Source organism: Primulina tabacum, chromosome 1 (assembly GCF_025594145.1).
Source record: "Primulina tabacum isolate GXHZ01 chromosome 1, ASM2559414v2, whole genome shotgun sequence".
NCBI lineage: Eukaryota > Viridiplantae > Streptophyta > Magnoliopsida > Lamiales > Gesneriaceae > Primulina > Primulina tabacum.
In genome coordinates, this window is record NC_134550.1 from 8,438,654 (window position 1) to 8,456,290 (window position 17,637).

Consider the following 17,637-nt stretch of genomic DNA (forward strand, 5'->3'; position numbering starts at 1 on the left):
ATTTATGCATCAACGTTCATCACTCAAAAGTAGAAAACTATTCAACACAATTTGGAAAATAACCACATTCCATGTCATTAATAGTTCGACATCCAAAATTTAAATAGCAAAAAAGAAACAATGCTACATATTTTAAACCACTCCCGAGTCATCTGATAGCACATATTAAAAACAGAAACTGGGAAAATACAACGATTGGGAGGTCTAAGAATCAGCAATGGTAACCTCAACCTCTACACCAGGTTCGATGGTTATTGAGGTGATCTGCTTAACAACATCTGGAGAGCTAAAAAGATCGATTAATCGCTTGTGAACCCGGAGCTCAAATCTATCCCATGTATTAGTACCTAAGCAAAAATATACGAATACACAAAGATGTCAAAACAGTACATCAGTTTCCGGAATAAATGTTGAACTAACTAAATGGCAACGCATTCAAAGAGCAAAATATCAAACAAGTGGTCTACAGCGTACAAATGCTTCAACATTTCTTGGTTGCATAGCCAGTGACGACATTACATTACACAAAAAATGAATAAATCAACTTCTGTTCCTCTGTAAAAACTGCCACACTAAAACCTTCCCACCAACTATTCTAGAAATAACATCTTGGAACTAAGCTTGGCAATATTTTCATAACAAATTATTTCAATATCATCAATACAAAAGGTAAAAACCCGCATAAAAAATTCGAAAACATTAAACTCCTGTGAAATATTTAATACCTTCACCACATGGAGACTTCCTAGTCGTGATATTAAGAACCTTGGTAGGCATTCTAACAGGTCCCTTTACCCGGAGCTTTTTGTCCTTGGCACCACGCACCAAATCAGCACAAACTGTTAACAAGACTCAAGTCAACAACACAGAAAGCAACACACCAAAAGACACGGAATTGCGAGGGTGTAATTGTTTCCAAGTCCTAGAACCGGCTAAAATCAGTAATACCTCATATCATCACATGATAAGATTCCCAGCAAGAAAACAAAATATTTTGCACTTCTGTGACAGAACCAGGTAATTACTAGCAAAAGCATTCTGTAAACAATTATCACATTTTCAGGTTGCTCAGCTGGCGTAAAACTGAATTTTTTTCTTGATTAACAAGAAGCATACACAATAACACAAACATAATAAATCATCATCATTCTAATAACAAGAGGATAGTACAACACCTAACATGAATAGGATCAACCAATGTTCTAAAACTCGGGCTAGCCTAGGCGCTAGTCGCCGCTTGACCGCACACCGAAAAGGTTCTCGGCGGCCAGCCAATGCGGCAAAGGCGCCTAGGCGCTTTTAGTGGGTCTAGGCGGTCCTAGGCGGTTCAAGGCAGGCCTAGACGGGCCTAGGTGTTTAAAGTTTTTTTGGCAAATTTTTTTTGGAAAACCGAATTAAACTAGAACATGATATAAAGAAGAATTATAAGCTCGTGCTTTTAATTTTTTGGGATTGAAAGCTCAATTAAAACCTTGATTTGTTGGCACGCTTGCCCTAACATGCCATTCTCATCTTCTTTGTCTGTTTACTTCTACACATATAAGAAAATCGAACCAGACCGTAAAAGTACTTTTTTCTTTATTTTGATTTTTTTTTTGCATCGCCTATTATTCTGATCCTCCTTAAAAAGAAGAAGTATGAGGAATGGACAAGGTGTCAATTGAATTTTAACAAAATTTGGGCTGAAATTTAGTCTAAGAACCATTACAAGTCTCGTGATACCGTGGAATCCGCCTAGCGGCGCCTAGTCCCCGCCTAGGCTCTAGGCGCTAGACTGGCGCCCGACTAATGCCTAGCGAATTTTAGAACCACGGGATCAACTGCATATATCAATAACAATTTCATTATCCCAAAATAGAACATACATCACAGTACCTCTATCATTAAAAGTTCGAGTGCATTTCTTCTGCCTTAGAATTAGAGATGATAAATCCAAGGTGAAATGCAACATAGGAGTACTTCATTTTACCATGAACTTATAAGCATTTTATTACTATCATTCACTAATTTGAAAGGTAAATATTTAGTTATATGCATTAAATTTTTTAAACTTTTAGATCACATCAAATTATCTTTTAAAACAACCTTTTGCTTTTAATAATTATGATTACAATACATTTCGACAAGGCACAACAAAGCTTAGTAAATATCATGGTACATCATCGACCAAACAAATCTTTACAATTACATGATATCTAATCTAAAGTGAAAAATATATCATTCAGAGAATGCAACTAAAGATAGCTTTCTCCAACACAATCTCCAGAAACACCAAGACGCTCACACACTACCAAACACTAACAAAATTCTTTACCGCTAATAATGAAAAACCATATGAAGTTTAACCACTACACACGTTACACGAAAAAAATAACCAATTAAAACAAATCCGTTCAAAAGAAAAAAAGTCATTACTACAACACGCTAAGTACAAAACGTTTGAGAATACACAGTATACCTTTCTCCAGATTCTTCACGTTTTTGGAAGACAGGGTGATACGGATCCTGTGAATCTGCTCCAGAGGCTCTTCCAGCCCAGGCTTCGTCGGTTTCATAGCTGCGTACGCCATGTTTTCGCCTGTGAATACCTGTGCAGATACAGAGACGAGAAAAAGACGTATCAATTTACATTATTACAAAACGAAACCACAAAATCAACTCGATGACGGAATAAATCAAAAGTACTGCAACAATTGCAGCTCGGACATCACCTGATGAGGAAAATCGAAAATCGAGACGGCGGCTAAGTTGAGAAATTCGTGGAGTTTTAGCAGGTAAAATTTTAGTTCATTTATAAAAGCTAGGGTTTAGGCGAATTTTTAATGGACCAAGCGGTAATGGGCCTAGTCCATTCACCTTGGAGTAGATGTGTGTTAATTGTAGAGGGTTGGGCCAAGCCCAATTTTACTGTCATATTGAAACCGACACATTGGCATTCCAATTATTTGGACATTGTTGTGAAAAAGTAAAAATTTATGGTAAAAAGTAAAAATCTCAAACTCTCAAAATTTACCAAACTACACACTTTATAATATTTTTCTCTCTACTCAATTGTGATTTTCTTCACAAATGAGAGATCTATTTATAGGAAATCTTTACAAATAATCCAAAAATAAAATACATCATTACCTACATCATCACACACTAATTTTCAATATTTACAACTCTTATTTTCAACATTCAAATATTCAATACACACATTTTAAATATATTTTTCAACACTCCCCCTTGTGATGATGATCATAATGATTGTCTTCATTACGTGTTTTTATACTGCCTCGTTAAAAACCTTACTTGGAAAAACCCATTGGGATAAAAACCATAGTAAGGGAAAAAGAGTGCAGTCACGTAAACTCTCCCTGATGTTGACATGAACAATTCTTCACAAATTTCGTAGATTGCGCATCCCAATATTATATATGTGCTTTCTGAATATTGACGTAGGAAGTGCCTTTGTGAAGAGATCTGATGAGTTTTCACTTGATTGAATGTGACGAACATCAATACATCTATTTTTCTCAAGCTCCTTGGTGAATGCGAAGAACTTAGGAGGAATATGTTTAGTTCTGTCGCTTTTTATGTATCCTTCTTTCATTTGAGCAACACATGCAGCATTATCTTCATATAGTATCACAGGCTTCTCATCAGATGATAATCCGCATGAAATTTGGATATGTTGGGTCATTGATTTTAACCACACACATTCACGACTTGCTTCATGTAGTGCAATAATCTCGGCATGATTTGATAAAGTTGTTACGAGCGTTTGTTTCTGAGAACACCAAGATATTGCAGTGCCTCCACGAGTAAATACATATCCAGTTTGGGAACGTGCCTTGTGTGGATCAGATAAGTATCCAGCATCAGCATAACCAATTATACTTGGATTAGCATCTTTTGAATACAAAAGTCCCAAGTCTGTCGTTCCTCGTAGATAACGGAATATATGTTTAATTCCGTTCCAGTGTCTCTTTGTTGGATATGTGCTAAATCTTGCCAACAGATTCACGGCAAAAGATATATCAGGCCTTGTACAATTTGTAAGGTACATAAGGGCACCGATGGCACTTAGATATGGTACTTCTGGACCAAGAATATCTTCATCATCTTCACATGGACGGAATGAATCATTTTCTATGTTTAATGATCTAACAACCATTTGAGTACTTAAAGGATTTGCTTTATCCATATTAAAACGTTTAAGGATCTTTTCTGTATAATTTGTCTGGTGAACAAACATTCCACATTCTTTTTGTTCAATTTGTAAACCCAGACAATACTTGGTTTTTCCAAGATCCTTCATTTCAAATTCTTCCTTCAAGTATGACACAACTTCTTGAATTTCTTTATTCGTTCCAATGATGTTTAAATCATCAACATATACAGCAATAATTACGCATCCGGATGTTGTTTTCTTAATGAAAACACAAGGGCATATTGAATTATTTACATATCCCTTTTTCATCAAGTGATCACTTAGTCGATTATACCACATTCGACCTGATTGCTTTAACCCATATAATGATCTTTGTAATTTCACAGAATAACATTCCCTGGGTTTTGAACTTTGTGCTTCAGGCATCTTAAATCCTTCAGGGATTTTCATATATATATTACTATCAAGTGATCCATATAAGTAAGCTGTAACAACATCCATAAGACGCATTTCTAAATTTTCAGATACCGCCAAGCTAATCAAATACCGAAACGTAATTGCATCCATCACAGGAGAATACGTTTCTTCATAATCAATTCCAGGCCTTTGATAAAAACCTTGTGCAACAAGTCGAGCTTTATATCTTACTATTTCATTTTTCTCATTTCGCTTTCGAATAAAAACCCATTTGTATCCAACAGGTTTTACACCTTCAGGTGTAAGGACTATAGGTCCAAAAACATTACGTTTATTTAGCGAATTTAATTCAACCTGGATGGCATCTTTCCATTTTATCCAATCCTGCCGATTTTTACATTCACCAAAAGATTTTGGTTCATGATCTTCGTTATCATTTATGATGTCGATTGCCACATTATAAGAAAATATATCATCAATTTCATCTATATCTTTTCGGTTCCATATTTTTCCAGTATTAATATAATTGATAGAGATTTCATGATTCTCGTCAGTTTGTGGTTCTGACAGAACATTTTCATCATCATGTGTTTCTTCAGGAACACCATTTTCTATTTTGTGATCATCATGTGTTTCTTCAGAAACGTCATTCTTTATTTTGTGATCATCGTGTTTCTCTATGAATTTTCTTTTTCGAGGATTTTTATCCTTGGAACCGACTGGCCTTCCACGCTTCAGGCGTTTAATGACATCATGAGTATCTTCCATTTGTTTCTTTGGAATTTCAATTCGAGCAGGGGCATTTGCAGCATGTATATATGATTTAGTTACCCCTTTTGTGTCAGCAAATGCATCTGGTATTTGATTTGCTATTCTTTGCAAGTGTACAATTTGTTGTACATCTTTTTCACATTGTTTTGTTCTTGGATCCAGATGTAACAATGATGATACATACCATGTAATTTTCTTTTCGGTATGTTTCTGTTCTCCCCCTAACATTGGGAAGATTTCCTCATTAAAATGACAATCAGCAAAACGTGCTGTGAACACGTCGCCTGTCTGAGGTTCAAGATATCGAATGATTGATGGACTATCATAACCGATATAAATTCCAACCTTTCTTTGAGGTCCCATTTTCTTTCGTTGCGATGGTGCAATAGGCACATACACCATACATCCAAAAATTCTCAGATGAGAAATGTCTGGTTCTTTACCAAATGCAAGCTGCAATGGGGAGTATTTATGATATGCACTTGGTCTGATGCGAATTAATGAAGCAGCGTGTAAAATTGCATGTCCCCATATAGAAATAGGGAGCTTTGTTTTCATAATCATTGGTCTAGCAATCATTTGCAAACGTTTAATCAATGATTCAGCCAATCCATTCTGTGTATGTACATGAGCAACAGGATGCTCAACAATGATTCCCATAGACATACAATAATCATTGAAAGTTTGGGAAGTAAATTCACCAGCATTATCAAGTCTAATTTTCTTGATTGTATAATCGGGAAATTGATTCCTCAATTTTATTATTTGAGCAAGTAATCTTGCAAATGCAACATTTCGAGTTGATAATAAACATACATGTGACCATCTGCTGGAGGCATCAATCAATACCATAAAGTATCTGAATGGTCCACATGGTGGATGGATTGGTCCACAAATATCACCCTGAATACGTTCAAGAAACATTGGTGATTCAGTTTGGATTTTGACTGGTGATGGTCTTATAATAAGTTTTTCAAGAGAACATGCTTTACATTGAAACTTATTATTCTGAAAGATCTTCTGGTCTTTCAGTGGATGACCATGTGTATTTTTTATAATTCTTCGCATCATTGTTGAACCAGGATGTCCCAATCGATCATGCCAATTGGTTAATATCGAAGAATTATCAACTACCATGTTTGATTCAATGAGACTTATATGTGTATAATGCAATCCAGTAGGGAGCATTGGTAGTTTTTCAATCACATATTTCTTTCCTGATTTATATGTGATAAGACACATATATTTCTCATTCCTTTCATTCATTGTTTGAGTATCATACCCATGGGAATATATATCATTAAAACTCAACAAATTTCTTTTCGATTGTGGTGAATATAAAGCATCATTGATCAAAAATTTTGTACCATTAGGTAACAAAAATTGTGCTTTACCACATCCTTTAATCAAGTCTACAGGACCTGATATTGTATTCACCGTTGTTTTTGTTGGTTTTAGTTCCAAGAAATATCTTTTATCTCGGAGGATAGTGTGCGTTGTACCACTATCGGGTATGCAAACTTCAGCTTTGCTCATAGCATTTTCCATATTTGAACTTCAAAAAAATATGCAATGAAATAAATTACTTGCAATATATATTTAAATATAACACAAAGCATAATTATACAATAAAACATTATTCTATGAATACATGAAAAATAGATTATTGTAGATTTATATTCAACCATTATATTGTTCATTTTCAGAGAAATCGTTGAGAAAATCTGCAGCATCAATATTGTTTATTTCTATCCCACCAACATATTGATCATTTCCAGAGAAATCATTCATAAAATCACCAGCATCAAAATGAGTTGAATCACTCAAACGGTCACTGCGTTCAGTGAAGTTGGTCTCCTTTTCTTTCCCCTTTAATGATTCTTTATAAAGTTTACAAAGGTGCTCAGGGGCTCGACAAACTTTGGACCAATGTCCTGGAGTACCACATCTGTAACAAGAACTTTCATATCTTTTTGAGTGCTTCTCATTAACACTTGTATTCTCATGATGCCTTTTCTGTGGATGGTTTGGGACGTTCTTTTGAGATGAGTTATAAAAATAACTATCTCGATTATTTTCAAAACCACGGCCTTGACCACGACCACAGCCAATTCAACGTCCACGTCCACGTCCACGTCCACGTCCACGACCTCGACCTCGACCTCGACCTCGACCAAAACCTTGTCTTTGAATTTGATTTTGGTTTTCATGTTTAAATTCATTTTTACTTACAGCATTTACTTCTGGAAATGCTGTTGATCCAGTGGGTCGGGACTGATGATTTCTCATTAATAGCTCGTTGTTTTTTTCCGCCACAAGAAGACAGGCGATGAGTTCAGAATATCTCGCGAATCCACGTACTCTATATTGTTGCTGTAGAGTAATATTTGATGCATGAAACGTGGAAAATGTTTTTTCAAGCATCTCAGATTCTGTGACCTCATGTCCACAAAATTTTAATTGCGAGATTATTCTATACATCGTCGAATTGTAATCACTGACTTTTTTAAAGTCTTGGAATCTCAATGTATTCCATTCATCCCGGGCGGTCGGAAGTATAACTTCTCTTATATGTTCGAATCTTTCTTTTAATCCCTTCCACAAAGCCATGGGATTTTTTTCAGTCAGATATTCACATTTCAATCCATCGTCGAGATGTCGACGCAAAAATATCATGGCTCTTGCCTTTTCTTGTGACGTGCATATGCCATTTTCTTTAATGGTCTCGCTTAGACCCAATGACTCAAGATGCATTTCTACATCTAGAGTCCATGGCATATAATTCTTTCCCGTGATGTCGAGCGCAACAAATTCGAGCTTTGTTAAATTTGACATGGTGGTACTAAAAAAATTACGATGCATTTTATTAGTTAATAATTATTGCAATACAAAGTAACGGATAAACAACAAGTACAAGTATTTGTAAAAATAAAGAAAACGCACGAGGAGGATATTCTCCGATAAATACAAGACTCGTGAGTATGATAACCAAAATAATTAAAAATAACTTTGAGAAAGTCATCTTCTTTTTTCTTCGAAAAATTTGATGAAGAATAATTTTTAGAGAAGAAGAGAAAGTTGGAGTGATTGAATGTGTTTGTGAGATGATATTTATAGGGTAAAAACTAGCCGTTTTGTTACCGTTTATGACCGTTGGTGTACAAAAAAATAAATGTATGTATTTGTATAATTTTATGGTAATAATATGGTGAATATAATATTAATCATGTTTAAATAATTATGTATATCATATCACATTATTATAATGAGGTGTCGTTAGTTATTTTGTTTAAAAACCTTATAGACTTTTATACTTGTCGTATCCCTTACCGGGAGTGTGGGATGTCGTCTTAACATCCTCCCAGGATTTATAACAAGTTTTTGAAAAATTTATTTTTATTATTTCTAATAATAACATTATATTATATATTAAATATATACACAATAAATAAATAACAGTAAAATAAATATTATTACTTTTGTTACCTTTTTCTTCTGTTTGGAGCTTGGAAAAGGATGGAGGACTTTTAGAGCTTCGTGCTGATAACGTGTTGTGAAAAAGTAAAAATTTATGATAAAAAGTAAAAATCTCAAACTCTCAAAATTTACCAAACTACACACTTTATAATATTTTTCTCTCTACTCAATTGTGATTTTCTTCACAAATGAGAGATTTATTTATAGGAAATCTTTACAAATAATCCAAAAATAAAATACATCATTACCTACATCATCACACACTAATTTTCAATATTTACAACTCTTATTTTCAACATTCAAATATTCAACATTCAAATATTCAATACACACATTTTAAATATATTTTTCAACAGACATATTATTTTTCTTATTTTAATTATTCCAGCAAATATTTTGTTTTGAAAATAGATAACAGCAATTTAAGCATACTGCTACAGGTTAAGTGTAATTAATATTTTTTAAAATTATTAAAATTTAATAAGTTGGGGTATCAGTGGAAGCAAGTTATAGAGGGTTACAAAGATCAGAGCAAGATTAGTAGAGGTTTTTCATTAAGAATATTAAATTTGAAAATATACTTAAATATATATATATATATATATATATATTTTACTAAACAATATAATATATAAGCGATGTAAAAACAAATGAAATTATAAATTGAATTTAGTAATTTAAATAATTAACATTGCTAAATCGTGTGTTTTAAAATTTAAAGTTGCATTTTTGAAGTTTTTGTTGCCAAGTGTGGGAAAAGAATTGAACGAGATAATATGCATAGCATTTGAAGCCCCTATCAAGCCAAGTTCATCTAAACATTAAACCACATCTTGTAAAGGGCATAATCGTTAGCAGAAAGTGGTTTATAGAAATAGTTGTCCAAGATATCGACAACTTCAACGTTGGATTAGCTTCGAAAAACTGAAATAATGCAAATGGTTTTCTCAAAATCTAAATTATAAAATAGTAGATCTTTTATGAGACGGTCTCACGAATCTTTATCTATGAGACGAGTCAACCCTACCAATATTCACAACAAAAAGTAATACTCTTAGCATAAAAAGTAATATTTTTTCATGGATGACTCAAATAAGAGATCCGTCTCACAAAATACGACCGGTGAGACCGTCTCACACAAGTTTTTTGCCATTATAAAAATAGTAATACGCCATTGTTTCTGTTAACAATGTTAAGACACTGAAAAAAAGATCTAACATGAAAGGTAGAGATCAATGATGGCCATTTTTATCACTTCGTTCCGACTCCTCTGCATCCTCAAACCGCTGATCATCTATCTGAAGCTGCACGAAATAGGTTACATTGAATTATACATCAATGTGCCACACAGGCAACGGTTCTCGAAGAACACACATCTACAAGATGAGTATGAATTGCACAAGTTCTCGACAATTGTGTGAGATTACGAAAGAAATCATCCACATTTAGTTTCTATGAGGTGAGCAGACAGTAATTTAATTTGGCGGTGTAATTATGCCAAATAACAAAAAAAATTACATGCTATCCCCTATATCCTTTTACTTTTTATAGAGATAACTATGAAAGAGAAAATTAGTAATGCAAAATCTAAAACTATTTTCGATGCTGCTGCATCAACTCAACACACACATACCTGAACGACAGAATGGGATAAGTCGTTATTTCCATTAGCTCCGATTGTGTGCATTGAATTTTGGGAGACAGTGAATTCAGAATCCTCATCGTCTGCAGTCATTAAGCAAGAAAGGGTTAAAAGCACAAAAAGATTGATTGAACAAGGGCATTTAAATATATGGGTACCTGAACCCTCATTTTCCAACTGATCATCACCGAAATTCCAGTTGTGTCCTTTGCCGTCGTCATCTGAAAGCACAAAAAAAATTAGCAAAATTTCAAAAGATAATATTTTCTTAACATCGTTCAAGAGACGATAAATCACCTTCAATGGGGTCAGGATTAAGCTCAGCACATTCACAAAATATTGCGAACAGTGTATCCACTGTTTAATATGTTGACAGAAGATTATTATCCACCGGATAGAAAAATGTGTGCACAACATCAAAAAGGATTGCATACTTGTCCTTAAAAAAAGAAAAAAGATTGGCCAAACATACCTTGGTTAGGATCCGAAGGCACGAGTCTCATCTCGGTAATCTTCGATAAATCTAAATTATTGTTACCATCGGAATCTGAATCATCCATTTCATCATCCTCCGCTCCACTCTCAATCTTCACAAGTCATAGCAAATTATAATGCATCATAATGAGTGAATTGAGTATTAGAGCTTAAATGTATAAGCATGCAGAGGAACAAAAACATGGCTTCAATTCCACTTCAACGCTGGTGATTTATTCAGGTGAGAAAAAATGGAATATGATTCGGAATAATATGCAGTACAAGACCGTAGCCTATTGATTAAAAGAAACATACATAGCTTTAACTGGTGATGGTTTTGTGCATAAAACACAATACCTGGTACAATTTTATCATGGAAAAATTTTCATGTGTAATCCACAGGAGATTACAAGCTTAAGAACTACTTTCAAGGATGCATTCACACAGAAAATTACCAACAAGAATTATACAAATAGCACATCTGTACATTATACTAAAGTAGGATGCCGTAAAACTACTTATGTTTGGTCTAATGTTACAGAAATAACATCTACTATAGTGTTTACATTCACTCTTGATTCAACCAGTTTATTTGAATTTTGCATACTAAATAAAATTACTTTTATTCTAGATGACTATAAATTTAGTCAGTTTTCAAACATGATAAGCACCCAATTCAATATCCATGTGTTGTATCGTAGCATTCTCTCAACCAAAGTTAGGCTATTCAAACACTCAAATCCTTTATTTCAAGTTCACGAGTACAGAATCACATGGTGACACCCGAAACCAAAACTTACCCACACCCGGAACTGAAGACTTGATACAATCCAACTTGCATGCACAAACTCTCACTTACCGACTTTGATGCTTCTCTTTATAACTGAAAAAAGATCATGCTCTTGGAAACGAGGAAAAAATAATTGGAGTTTGAACTATAGAGGTTTTATGATATTTACAGCTCTAATGGATAGCAATGTATCTTCTATGCTGATATCATACGGCCAATTCAATTTGCAAAGTTAAAGTATAAATATCCGAGAACAAGAGTGAGAGGGAGGGGGGAACTGAAGACAAAAATGTTAATTTAGACCGTCAATGACCCACTAAACCAATGACACAAGGCCGCGAGTGCAGATAGAAGTCCCTCTCTTTCAAAAATATATGCACTGGTAAGCAAGTTTAATCCATAAACATTCACTGCTCCTAAAAACAGAAACGTAATAGAGACAATAAATTCTTGAACAGAAACATATGAATAAAAAATCAACAAATGGCGAGCTGGATTGGTGAAAGCATGTTCACCTGAGCATAAATACAAGGAGAAGGGTAAGTCTCTGGGTCTCTCGATACCGCATGAAGAGACACCGACACGATATCCACAGCGTAACCTTTAGCCCTGTCCGTGTCACTCAACCAAACAACTCGCCTTCGCCCAAGCAACGAAAAACAATCACACAAACAGCAACTAAAATTGCCGAATCACCCATAAAAAAGGGAATTAAACACACAAATAAAACATACTTAGTGGAGATGTAGAGAGTGCCGGGGAATTCAGGAGGTCGGTTGCCGAGAACGATAGAGACTCCCGGCTGCATGTGCATCAGTTCCTCACCATTGTCTTCGTCAAAAAATGGTTGACCGGCGTCTCCGCCGGTTCTTTCAGTCACAAAACGGAGCCCGGCAGCCATCTAATTTCCGGTGCCTGCTTCTCTTAGCTGATTTCGGAGTGGGTGCGAGTAATTAGGGTTTATTCGGGGTTTTGCCGATGACGAAATATATTTATTTCTTTTTATCAGGCAGAACTCGTTGTTTTTGGTCAAATAAATCATACTGACAACCTCGTTTGAGAACATCGGACACCTAATCGGTTTTACAATCAAAACATGTGTGCTGACGGAAATAATTCAAGGGCAAATTTATCTAACATTAGTTTCGATTAACATGTTCTTTAGGGATTTTTTTATTGATTTAGTTTTTGTCCAAATCAATTCAATTGGTATATTTTTGAAACATCAATTGGTTTCACTCTGTAAGGATTGTAAACAGGCTGCTGATCGCACACCATCAGTTGAGAGATGGAAACATTTGAAAGAGCTACTTAATAAGTTCTTTAAGTTAAATAGTAAATACTCGGCGCACTGACTCGTACTTATCCAACGGCTAAGATTTCGCACCGAATCACCAAACTTCAACACAACAAGAAAAACGAAAGACTCAAATTTGACATTCATTTTGAAGTGAACAAAATATCATTGTCAAACAAAATGACTCGACCCATAAGAACACATTCTGCCAATTGCCCTAGTATATCGTCTGGCTGCAGTTGTAACCATATTGAATTTTCATCCAAGCTACCCCAGGCGATGAACTGATTTATGCGACAAGTGTGCTCGCTGTGGTTGACTCGCTGCATCATATAGTTTCATTAATAATTTGCATCAAATTATAGAACACTACACAGTGAAAAGACCAAGTAGTAAACGCAAATTGTTGAGAAGAACAAGAAAACACGAGTACTCAACAACCATCTTAGGCACGGCTACACCGGTAACCTCTGGAACTAATACTACTTCAAAATAGCAATGGCAAAGTTGGAAAACATACTTGCACACAAATAGAACGGAACAAATCTCTAGTCCATCACTGGTTTCTTTTCAACATGCAACGGTGGTGACACAAAGCTTGCTAATATTTACAAGTAACAACCAAATATATGATCTCTATTACATAATGAATTAATGAATACTTTCAAATTCACTTCTCTAACGTTTTAACAGCATTATAATTATTCACTCGCTTAGATTAACTAGCTCTCCACGCAAAACACCTTCCTGTATTAGAAAAAACAGCTTAATAATGCTAGTAAGCCATAGTCACAACACAAGCCTTGCATAAAAAATTAATATAAGGTGCCAACACATCGCTCATATCATTTAAATCAGCCAACAATATGCAGAAAACAAAATGTCAACTACAAAAAAATTCCTCGAATGAGGGACAGCCACGACACCAAGTTGAAAACACATTAAAATATAACACAATCTGCTCAAAATTTCACAATAATCTTGAAATTAACCAACAAACTCCAATAACATGGAAGAGCAAAGAAGTGATAGATTCAAAGATTATTCTTTTAACATAATAATAACCTCCAATTACTTTAGAGTTACGCGAACAATACACAATTATTTCTAGTAAACTGCATTGAAAAGCAAAACATGGATAAGGATATGCGCATATTACTATTTCCAGACGGGCGGTAGCTTCTTGGTCTTCTTGTAGTATCGAGCAAGGCGATGAATCCTGCTCTCCACCAAAATCAACCTGAATTTGGAGTCCTTATCTTTCCTGTTCCTCTCCAAATGCTTCCTGATCGCCACTGCCTTCTTTATCAAGTGGTACAGATCCTCTGGAATCTCCGGAGCAAGACCTAAACATTATCCATTAACCAACCCCATCAGCAAATCAACCACAGTTTTATTCAGAAGATGATAAATTCTGCAGGCAAACGTTCAGAAACGAAATAATACCGTGGGCCTTGAGAATACGAAGGATCTTGCTACCAGTGACGCTCTTCACCTGAGCAATACCATTAGAATCACGAAGAATCACACCGATCTGAGAAGGCGTCATTCCTTTCTTTGCAAACTTACAGATGTTATCTTCAACCTTTAAACCGATAAAACAAACACATCCAGTTAATTCACAAAATAAACTCTCTTGTATAGCGCACGAATGCGAAATTACAATTAAACTTTTTTTGACAAACTCACGTCTTGAGAGGAGATTTTGAGCCAGCTTGGAGGAGTTCTCTTATATGGAAGAGCTGACGCGGAGATACCCTTGCTGAAATCCGATAAAAAGGCAAAAATAGCAGATTAGTATTTGTGGATCGAGATTAAAAGAGAGAATACGGGGAAAGGAATACCCGCGGCTGTGCATACGACCCATTGTGGCGGAGGAGACGGCGGCGACGCTGCAATGCGTTCACTAAATAAAGTTCAGTCGCCTCTGGAACACAGAACGCCCCAATCGCAAATGCTTTAGGGTTTTATCATGAGGCGAAACGAGACCGCCTTATGCGGCCCAATATTATCTGGGCTTACAGTCTTATTTTTCTATTATATAATGGGCCACCAAAAAGGCCTGGTCCAAATATAACCTATCCTAAAATCGATAATTCGGAATTAAACCGCTTGCATACGGTTTCGGTTCTGACCGCGCTTTCTGATTCTTTGAATAGTAATATTTTTTATATAAAAATATAATATTTTTATTATATTAAATATAAGATTTTTATCACAAAATTTACATGTAATACGACAGTAATAAATATTTCTTTTGGAGGTTTGTTTTGTTTTGAATGCGTTTATTTCGATATTAAAGTTAAATATGATGATTTTGAATACAGTTTATTTATTTTTATTAGCTTCATTAACCAAACAAATTGCGTTGTTCACTAGAAATATTGTTATTTTTTAAAAAAAGGTTCTCATTCATCTTTTGAATATTGATGTTTGATTAGATTTTATGATCCTAATTCTTAAATCACCACACAAATTTTTTTTAAAAAATAAGTACCATGCGTTCGAATCATTTATAATTCACATGCATGAATAAAAAACAGAGGTTTCCAAAGAAATTAGGTTCCTTCATCACAATTAATGACAAAGGCATAATATCGAACATCATGTATGCATACTTGAATCTCGTCCAAACACCCACTGGCATAATATCGAACACCATTTATGCATACTTGAATCTCGTCCAAACGCCCACTTTTGCCAGCAGAGAAAACCTCATAAACCAGAAAATGAAAAAGAGAAAAAAAGAGGCTAGACTGTCAGACAACCGCAAGACCAAACTCGACCCGCAATCAGGGTCGAGAACGATCCTCTACTGATCCAGTGGAACCAAGGAACCACGGAATTGTTAATCACGCTCTGATCGTGCAGTCATTACTCATCCACCAGACTTGGTTTCCTGCCTCCTTAGAACTCAAGGACACAGAGGTACGAGCCTATAGAACAGATCCTGTTCAAGTAAGGTCGTGAACTACAGGTGTGGCTTCCAGATATATAACAAGCTTATCTGCTTTATGATTGACCGATGTGGGATTAATTTTGATCGCATAAGATTGGTCGCGTCATTTAGCGGTGTGCTTAGCAAAATTTCAATCAAATGGTTTATATTCGTTTTTGTTATTGAGTTTAACAGGCCACTTTGATTGTAAATATCTACCAAATGTAAAATTAATTTGTGTTGAGATAGAATAATTGTTTTTGTTGGATAGAACGATTGAACTATGACGTTTGAACTCCTATACAGTTAACTTGAGTTGTACTATTATCATTAGCTATATCTTTTCGTAAAGCGACAAACGTTCGGTCTTACAATTAATATCAAAGTCAATATCATGAATTTGATTCTCATTCATTGCAATGAGTGCAATTATTTGGAGATAGATTGTTAAGGTATAATATTTTTCTATGTTGAGTAGATCGATCGAACTATAATGCTTGTACTGCTATGCAGTTTAAAAAATTTAAGTTGCACAGTTACCACCAACTATTAACTTTTGATAAAACAACAAACGTTCCCCCGTACAACTTTGCTTTAAATTTACAACCTATATTTAGTTTCAAGTTAATTTAAAATAATTACATGAAATTAATAAAATTAGATAAATTTGTTTTGATAAGTTATATTATATCGAAATCAAATCCTTCTATAAGACGTTCTGTATTATGATATATTGGTTATGGGTTTACAAATTTTTAATTTAATTAAATATACATAAATTTCAAAATTATATATAAAAATGTGATTATTTATCTAGTTATTATTTCAAAAACATGCCAATTGATTTAAAAAAAAATTATTTTAAAAACAAAGTCATGAAGAAAGTTTTCCAGCAACAAACATAAAATTTGACAATTCGAAGTTTTGTCATGATGACTTACAGAATGGTTTTTTAGATTAAACAAAAACTTGTTGATTTATTTGGATATAAAAATTCTATGGTCATTTTTGCACGTTTATGATCGTTTGACGGCGATGAAATCCGAGTCCTTGTGGTTTATTCAACAGGAATTTGTCATCAATTATATTAGAAGAAACCTCATTTTTCGTTAAACAAGATATTGGATTTGAGATTTATGAATAGAGAAAATAAACATTTAGAAAATTTATCTTTACGATGGATTTGATCTGACTCGACTTCAAATTAAACATTACTTCGTGTTATAAGATCAAAATCCATGAATAAATTACCTGAATTGAATTTCTAAAATGTACATATTCTCGTTGCCAAAATACTATCCAAAAAATAAAGAACAACCAAACATCAGTTTACAGTGTCAATAAAATTGATTTTTTTTTTCGATTTTAGTCATTTTTCCATCCGTGGACGCACCAATATTCGGTGTCATGTCATCATTTTTCAACACTCTGATAAAAATAGACTAAGACTATGAATTGATTGATAACATGACAAAAAATGAAAATGAAAAACGTACAAATTACTTGATCAAATATATAATTTTCTCCGTCATCAAAAGTGAAAAAATATAGTAGAGGCATATGCACATTGTATGTGTATGTTTGTTAATCATCTTTTTTCTTCTATCATATTTTCTCCAAAATCAATTTTTTTTTTTTTTTGGTTTTGATTATGACACTATATAATACAACACCC

General features: G+C 34.3%; 3 protein-coding genes and 1 non-coding gene across 7 annotated transcripts; all 4 read right to left on the reverse strand.

The window, feature by feature from the left end:
* Window positions 1-40: 40 nt before the first annotated feature.
* On the reverse strand, window positions 41-2,838 carry LOC142539508 (small ribosomal subunit protein uS10y). Its single transcript, XM_075645029.1, has 4 exons — window positions 2,712-2,838; window positions 2,459-2,588; window positions 726-839; window positions 41-347 (listed from the first exon to the last, which is right to left on the reverse strand). Exons 2-4 carry the CDS (start codon window positions 2,568-2,570, stop codon window positions 205-207), a joined length of 369 nt encoding a protein of 122 aa, XP_075501144.1. The 5' UTR covers window positions 2,571-2,588; window positions 2,712-2,838; the 3' UTR covers window positions 41-204.
* A 6,834-nt stretch (window positions 2,839-9,672) lies between these two features.
* LOC142539515 (chloride conductance regulatory protein ICln-like) lies at window positions 9,673-12,886 on the reverse strand. Of its 4 annotated transcripts, XR_012818935.1 has the most exons (8): window positions 12,462-12,875; window positions 12,243-12,366; window positions 10,936-11,050; window positions 10,761-10,820; window positions 10,622-10,684; window positions 10,455-10,546; window positions 9,961-10,125; window positions 9,673-9,767 (listed from the first exon to the last, which is right to left on the reverse strand). XR_012818935.1 is itself a non-coding variant. In XM_075645042.1 (7 exons), the coding sequence occupies exons 1-7, from the start codon at window positions 12,626-12,628 to the stop codon at window positions 10,054-10,056; spliced, it is 693 nt and encodes a 230-aa protein (XP_075501157.1). In that variant the 5' UTR covers window positions 12,629-12,875; the 3' UTR covers window positions 9,854-10,053. The 4 variants fall into 4 exon arrangements, 3 of the variants coding, with proteins under 3 accessions (XP_075501157.1, XP_075501176.1, XP_075501168.1); XM_075645042.1 differs by lacking the exon at window positions 9,673-9,767 and having other exon boundaries at window positions 9,854-10,125; XM_075645053.1 differs by lacking the exon at window positions 9,673-9,767 and having other exon boundaries at window positions 10,060-10,197; window positions 12,462-12,881.
* Window positions 12,887-13,141: 255 nt separating this feature from the next.
* On the reverse strand, window positions 13,142-15,035 carry LOC142539532 (small ribosomal subunit protein uS15). The gene is made up of 5 exons (XM_075645071.1): window positions 14,869-15,035; window positions 14,714-14,786; window positions 14,471-14,609; window positions 14,184-14,370; window positions 13,142-13,347 (listed from the first exon to the last, which is right to left on the reverse strand). Exons 1-5 carry the CDS (start codon window positions 14,889-14,891, stop codon window positions 13,314-13,316), a joined length of 456 nt encoding a protein of 151 aa, XP_075501186.1. The 5' UTR covers window positions 14,892-15,035; the 3' UTR covers window positions 13,142-13,313.
* A 742-nt stretch (window positions 15,036-15,777) lies between these two features.
* On the reverse strand, window positions 15,778-15,992 carry LOC142521685 (small nucleolar RNA U3). Its single transcript, XR_012814361.1, has one exon. It is a non-coding gene; the product is annotated as a small nucleolar RNA U3 (small nucleolar RNA).
* Window positions 15,993-17,637: the final 1,645 nt, after the last annotated feature.

Bases quoted from the DNA above. Each gene is read 5' to 3' on its own strand.
- LOC142539508 (XM_075645029.1), bottom strand. From the start codon at position 2,570: ATGGCGTACGCAGCTATGAAACCGACGAAGCCTGGGCTGGAAGAGCCT. The intron at 840-2,458 runs GTATACTGTGTA...TCTTGTTAACAG, and splicing joins CGTGAAGAATCTGGAGAAAG to TTTGTGCTGATTTGGTGCGT. The intron at 348-725 runs GTATTAAATATT...ATTTTTGCTTAG, and splicing joins GAAGTCTCCATGTGGTGAAG to GTACTAATACATGGGATAGA.
- LOC142539515 (XM_075645042.1), bottom strand. From the start codon at position 12,628: ATGGCTGCCGGGCTCCGTTTTGTGACTGAAAGAACCGGCGGAGACGCC. The intron at 11,051-12,242 runs GTGAACATGCTT...TGACTTGTGAAG, and splicing joins CTCCTTGTATTTATGCTCAG to ATTGAGAGTGGAGCGGAGGA. The intron at 10,126-10,454 runs GTATGTGTGTGT...TATTTCGTGCAG, and splicing joins TATCCCATTCTGTCGTTCAG to CTTCAGATAGATGATCAGCG.
- LOC142539532 (XM_075645071.1), bottom strand. From the start codon at position 14,891: ATGGGTCGTATGCACAGCCGCGG. The intron at 14,371-14,470 runs GTATTATTTCGT...GATAATGTTTAG, and splicing joins TCGTATTCTCAAGGCCCACG to GTCTTGCTCCGGAGATTCCA. The intron at 13,348-14,183 runs GTAATATGCGCA...TATATGATGCAG, and splicing joins CTACCGCCCGTCTGGAAATA to CGAGTCAACCACAGCGAGCA.